The 6,887-nt window shown below is 44.7% G+C and overlaps 1 protein-coding gene across 1 annotated transcript; it reads right to left on the bottom strand.

Moving 5' to 3' along the window:
* Nucleotides 1–1,270: 1,270 nt before the first annotated feature.
* Nucleotides 1,271–2,870, bottom strand: LOC119338284 (NAC domain-containing protein 87-like). Its single transcript, XM_037610577.1, has 2 exons — nucleotides 2,277–2,870; nucleotides 1,271–2,166 (listed from the first exon to the last, which is right to left on the bottom strand). Exons 1-2 carry the CDS (start codon nucleotides 2,772–2,774, stop codon nucleotides 1,588–1,590), a joined length of 1,077 nt encoding a protein of 358 aa, XP_037466474.1. The 5' UTR covers nucleotides 2,775–2,870; the 3' UTR covers nucleotides 1,271–1,587.
* Between the last annotated feature and the right edge of the window lie 4,017 nt (nucleotides 2,871–6,887).

Genomic DNA, 6,887 nt, shown 5'->3' on the forward strand with positions numbered 1-6,887 from the left:
ACTGTTCGCAAGCACGAGTTCCACTAAAATTGACTCACGAGTGCATCGTAATCATAAAGAAGAGGGGGCTACCTCCTTTTCTAAAAACAAAAGTGTTAGTGATATTCTTGACGCCGGACGAAGTCGACCATCCAATATATGCCTCTTTTGTATGGAAGATTATTACCATCGGCGTCATGGGGGGTAATGCCCGGCGATAGTCTCGTTGAATGACACTGAGCTTTTATAGGAAATATATCACGGGACGGTAAATACAAGGCTAGTAATTGCTCGAATCAGCCGAATATTCCTCGACGGAACAACCATTCACTTGTTTCGCATGGGCGACATGGAAACATTAAGTCCAAAGCCATCAAAAAAATGAAAGAGGTAGGCCCAAAGGCCGAGAGGTAAGAAAATGATTGTATAATGTTAAAATATGTCTTGTGCCATTAGAAAAATGTTTGTGCCATTTAACAATATTCACTGGTTTAAAACTGTTCGGGACATTTTTATAAAACATTTAAAGAATGTTCGGGACATTTTTATAAAAAAATTAAATTACGTACATAGATTTTCTGGGAAAATAAAAAACATCAAAAGTGTTTGTCACATTTTAAAAATGGTTCAAATATAATCAATGTTCTGCGTGTATTTTTTAAATGCTCACGGCATTTCTGAAAAAAGTATAACATATATTAAAGAAATGTTCAAAGTGCACACAGGAAAGTTTCAAGGTGTGTCTAGAAAATGTTCTATATATATTCAAAAAATGATTAACGTCTTTCCAAAAAAAATCAACATGTATTTGAAAAAATATTAACATTTTTTCAGAAAAAGCAAACATGTATTTGAAAAAAATGTTCATCATGTATTTTACAAATGTTGAATGTGTATCGAAAAATATTCCGCGTGTTAACGGAAAATGTAAAAGCTGTATTAAAAAAGCCGGCTGTATTGAAAAAAGAATAATAAAAACACGAAAGAAAAAAACTGATAAATACATGCAGAAACAAAGAAGAAAATAAACGCACGTGAGCTTCTAAAATTGGTCCAAACCGGTCCATATAGGTTTCCTAAAAGCTCTTCAGAACAGTTACGTTGGGCTGGCTCGTTAGCTGCAGAGCTAAAGGCGTAATGGAAGCTCGTCTCGTAGTAGGCAAGACATACCGTTTGCGGTTGAGACAAGTCGTCGCTCAAACGCATAGGGCGTGCGCAACTCAACCGACCCATCGCTAGTACTGTACTGAAACGACTAGTGTAGTACATTTAGTCGATTCACGATAATACATTTACTCAAATATTCAAAATTAAATAAAGTAGTTTATTGCACATAGGTTTAATACAGGCATGATGTACACACTGCTAGGTAGTTTGGAACACATGCAAATGTAGCTAGGTATACACGGGTGGGTGGCATATACAAGCCAGTACACATACACACAGTACTAGCACAAGAAAGAGGCAAAGCCAAGCCAATCAATGCATACAAGCTCTCTTCTCACGCACAAAAATAAAATGCGGTGCAAACCAATATATATAGGTGGTGGTATGTATCGATCGATCTTCTGATGGTATATATATAGTAGTGCTTGGATCATCTGTTTATCAGTACTTCCATATGCCATCCGTACCCATGTTCACTGACGAGATCTCATCAGCAGTTGTTGCAACGTCGTTGCTGCTGAACCTGGCCAAAGTGTCCTCCTGCGACACTATGGATGACGGCCCGCTCCCAGGCTCGACCCCGATCATAAGGCCCTCATCTGCACCTATCTGCATCTGCATCGGCATTTGAATCATGTGTTGTTGTTGTTGTTGTTGTTGCTGGTGGTGGTGGTCATGGTGGTAGAACGACACCAACTGTCGTGGTGGGGTAGCCATATTCTGGTAGTGGTGATTCCTGAAATAGTGGTCGTTCATCATCGGGAGCACCGCACTACCCATCATTGACGATCTGGCCCCAACGTCATGCAGCTGGTATGAAGAAGATGTAGGTACGGACGATGGGGGCACCAGGGATGATGATGCACCATAGCCCATGAAAGGAGGTAATGTACCGGATTCATGGAAGGCATGTTGCTCCTCTGCTCCCATGGGCATTGACATGGGAATGGCGTACGACGACACAACTACCTTCTTGAGTCCGGTGCTCTTATGGAATATCCTGCAAACCACATACTCCTCCTACCAACATACATAAACTAAATCAGTGCAAATCAACTATGTCCAGTAGCTAGCTATTACGTACGAACGTGTTCATGAATCATGAGTACTACTAGTATGTGTTTAAATACCTTGGAAGATGCATTAATGGCTGTGGCGGTGGTGATGTCGGTGGGTAGACCAGGTGTTCCTTGTTTTCCACACTCGAGCCTATACTCGTGCATGACCCAGTTGGTCTTCTCCCCCCTTGGCGCCCTACCCTTGTAGAAGACCAACGTCTTCTTCATGCCGATGAGACTTGTAGTCACATGGTGGAAGATCTCCTTGTCCTTTCCAGTGGCCTTCCAGTAGCCGGAAGTCGTGGCTCGGTTAGTCCGTATACCGGTGGGGTACTTGCGGTCCTTTTGGGAGAAGAAGTACCACTCCTTCTCCCCCATTTTCGCCTTCTCGGGGAGTTCCCATGGCTCACATTTGTTCAGGTCCACCTCCCCGATCGCTATGGGATCGAATGCTTTGTTCAACACTTTAGGGACTAGGTAGGAGGTGATGATCTCCACATCCGTCGGGTGAAACCTGAACCCCTGAGGGAACTTTAGTTGTTGCCGCTGAACTTGAAGGTGGTCTGCCATGGCGGAGGCTCTCTGGGAAATTGGTTCTAGGGTGGCGCAAATACTGGGGGCAACGATGGAGATTTGTGTAACTACAAAAGGAATTCAATGATATCTAGAGATATGAGAGGAGATGCTTAAATAGAGTGAATGCTTGTGCTCGCAAGTCACTTGCTAGAGAAGCCTTGACGTTTTATGTGCTTTGTTTAATTTGTCCCTACTGAAAAGTGGATGGATGGATGTTTAGATAGATAGATAGAGATAGCTCCCTCGCCTTTACAACTGTGTGTTGTTTATCTTGCTATGGGGCCATGCCTAGGTGGTGACAAGTGCTAGGTTTCTCGAACCTCTCCAAGCCATGTCATGCCAAATTGAACACCTTTGTTTTTGTTCTCATTCTTGTTAATGTATGCATATGCCTTCCTCATGCTCTGCTCGTCTCATCTCCATGGAAAGTGTGTGCTTCTGTTGTTGTTGCTTGGCTTTAGGGGCGGACCCAGAATAAAAATGACCCGTTGCTCACATATACACCATATACGGATGGATACCAAGCAATAATATGCATAGAATTAACACGCTAGAATAATATAAAAGGCCGAGCAGTAAAATTTCTTACCAAAATGAACAAGCATAAAAGACTAGTTGATGGATAATCATGTGGTTAATATAATGGGCCAACATTATCTGAGGTCTTCGTATTTTTATGAATCGTCCCCATAAATTCCCCTAAAATTTGTCGGTTGTTATATGAGCACAAGTGTGCAGCGAGTTGCATTATTTCTGTTTGTAGATGCAAAAATAGAAACAACAAAATAGAACATATTGATTAAACTATACGTTTATGAAGTTAAACTTAACAGACATTGGGTATTACTATCATTGTGTGCGGACAACAATGATCCAACTAGAAGTGAATCAATCAAGAAAAGTGAAAAATCAAAGCAATTTGTTTCTTAGTTGTAATGCCCTTGAACGTAAGCCCTACATTTTAGAGAACAAGAATTAGGCAAAACTAAATAATTATAATAGCTTTGAATTTAGAAATCCCGGCCATACAATTTAGAGAAAGGTAACTAGACAAAATTAAGATACGGAAATGTCCTTTGAATATACACCAACCTACAGGTCGTAGTAGCAATCTAGCGCAGTGGCAAGCGGTTGGCAATTGGCTCTGACTGAGCGGGTGATGCGGGTCGCTCACATTTTTACTGCTCGACGTTTTATAATATTATTGTGTGTTAATTCTACGCATATTATTGCTTGGTATCCAACCATATATGGTGTATATTTTGGCACCGGGTGTCGGTGTCAAAACCGGCAGATCTCGGGTAGGGGGGGGGGGCAAGCTGTGCGTCTAAGGATCGATGGTAACAAGGGACAACGGGACACAATGTTTACCCAGGTTCGGGCCCTCTTAAAGGAGGTAAAACCCTACGTTCTGCTTGATTGTATTCGATGAGTATGGGGGTTACAAGAGTTGATCTACCTCGAAATCGTCATGGCTAAACCCCTAGCTGTTTAGCCTATGATTATTCTGATGGCCTCTACGGACTAAACCCTCCGGTTTATATACACACCGGAGGGGCCTAGGGTTGTACAGAGTCGGTTTGTAGGGAAAGGAAGTAGCACATCCAAACACCAATCTTGCCGTCCACGCATATAGGAGTCCTACCCGGACACGGGGGACGGTCTTCTTCTTTATCTTCATGGCCCATCAGTCTGGACCATATCGAATAGGCTGGACACCTGAGGACCCCCGAATCCAGGACTCCGTCAGTAGCCCCCGAACTTGCCTTCAATGAGGACATAGTATCCAACTTATGTCTTCGGCTTTGCAAGGCGGGTTCTTCAACATACTACGATTTGACGATAGTCCGGCTTTGGCCTCCATGTTCTGCCTTTATGGTTCCTTCCTATCATCGCCTTGATTTCCATGCGTTGGACGAATGCGAACGGTCCATTATTTTTTACAAATAGGCCCCTTACCACGTACGGGGGGCATCTATATAACGAGGTTAGATCCCCAAATGCCATCCCACACCGCGCAAAGAGCATCGGAGCAAAACTACAAAAAAAACTCCAAAACATGACAAGCGCCCCCAACTCCTCCTCGCGCCCCCATGGCCATCAAGAGGGTGATTGGCGAAGCTGCTCAGTGCCTCACCTTTAGCTGAGTCATCTTCATACGCAGGGATGTCTTCCTCCCGCAGATCTAGTCTCCCTGTGGGCGGGATTGGCCTCGATTGGCAATGATGCGCTAGTAGAGAATTTCCTCAACCCCAATAGGGAGGAGAGGGTGTGCTTCATCTTGTTTCTTCTGAGGGGCTTAGGATTCCTGATCCATCCCTTCCTCAGGGGTCTATTGGAATTCTATGGGATCCAGCTGCACAACCTCACACCAGGTTCTATCCTGCACATTCCGGGTTTTGTCGCTCTCTGCGAGTTGTTCTTAGGCTGCGAGGCTCATTTTGAACTATGGAAGAAGTTCTTTTGCTTCGTCCCCCACCATCAAGGTGGTTCTATATTTGAAGTGGGCGGCGCCGAAGTTTGGCGCATAGCTGGATCAGGTTACCCTATCGGAACTCCTAAGAAGGGGTCCGGAGAATGGTCTTCGGAATGGTTTTATATTGAGGATGTTCGCCTTTAAGACCCAGTTCGGCATGGACTTCCCAAATTCTCCAGCGCTCCTTTGAAGACACTACTCAACTGGCACCCCCATAGCCCTAAGCAAGAAGATAGTGCGAATGTAATGAGGCTAGTTAGCAAGGTCAGATTACTTGCTCACTCTGGACTCTCGATAATCGAAGTCATGGCTATCGCGATAAAGCGATGCATCCAGCCCCTTCAGTCCAGGGTGACCCCTTTATGGTGTTACAATGGGGAGGACGACTCATCTCGCTATAAGCGCGAGGGCCCGGACACCCCAGCCGCTCTGGCCGCCATTCTGACAGATCTTTATAAGGGGAAAAAGAAGAATTCATCCGCTTAAATTGTCGGGAAGGTTTTTCCATGCACAGCCCCATTGAATGGGTAAGTTGTTCATTACTAGCATTATTCTACCTCGTTATCGAGATGTACTAATCAAGTTATTCTGGTTGTCTTTAAAGCAGACATGGAGGAAGGTAGTCGAAAATGTTCATTGCCCCTCCCCTCAACCAGAGGACCATGCTCGCAACGAAGACCCCAGTTTCCGCGAGGATCCAGATATATTTATAGAGTTTGATGATGGAGTCTTTTATCAGGTGAGCCTTGACAGCTCGGAAGTGGCTATTATGGCCGACTACCCCGACCTTCTCCCTTTTGTCAAGGTAAGTGCTCGGAAATCATCTCCATAAAGAGAAGCCCCCACTTGCATCCCACCCATCACACTGAACCGTGCTTTGTAGGATCGGTGCTCGGCGAGCCGTACCCAATCGAGGGCAGCCCCTAGAAAGGCAACATCTATGCAGGGTGAGCCTTCAAAACGAAAGGAAACCAGTAGCACCGTCGAACCCCCTCTATCATCAAAGAGGTATAATCTTCAATATTTGCCTAAGCATAAGACCAGATTGTCATATTTCTCTCCCCCCTCTTACTCCAGGAGGAGCGCACGGCGTGCCGTGTCCAAAATCCCAGGTAGCCGAGCATCAGCCAATCTGGCACCGGGTTCAATGACTAGGACGAGAGCCAATTCAGATGAGGCGCCGACTCATCCACCTCAGGAGGATTCGGATGACGTATTCATCACAAATTCCGAAGTGGAGAGCATGATGAATCATCGGTGACTGAAAGAGACTGTGCACGCTCCATCTTTCACTGAGCAGGAATTTACCGCCCCTCAGCATCGTGGATGCACATCCGAGCTTCCCAGGATGGACTTACTGGAGTTTCTCACCTGTTTTCAAAAGATATGCAGGTAACAGTTTGTGTAAATTTAATAGATATATACCAGTAGCCCCCGAGACTTGAAGCGGTTTAGACCAACCCATTTAAGGATCGTTATCACCGCAGGTTCTCAAAGAGAAGAACAATGCGCTGTCCCAGGAGCTTGAAGCAAACTGGACAAAGCTACATGCCACCACCTCAGAGTTAGAGGAAATGAAGAAAGTGACAATTACCAGTGACCAAAAGAACAAACTTGAGGATGAAAGGGAT

The sequence above is a fragment of the Triticum dicoccoides genome, chromosome 7B, assembly GCF_002162155.2.
Source record: "Triticum dicoccoides isolate Atlit2015 ecotype Zavitan chromosome 7B, WEW_v2.0, whole genome shotgun sequence".
Taxonomy (NCBI): domain Eukaryota; kingdom Viridiplantae; phylum Streptophyta; class Magnoliopsida; order Poales; family Poaceae; genus Triticum; species Triticum dicoccoides.

What these genes read in the sequence shown, in the direction of transcription:
- LOC119338284 (XM_037610577.1), bottom strand. Translation starts at nt 2,774, where the DNA reads ATGGCAGACCACCTTCAAGTTCAGCGGCAACAACTAAAGTTCCCTCAG. An exon ending in CCATTAATGCATCTTCCAAG is followed by an intron (nt 2,167 to 2,276) that starts GTATTTAAACAC and finishes GTATGTTGGTAG; the next exon opens with GAGGAGTATGTGGTTTGCAG.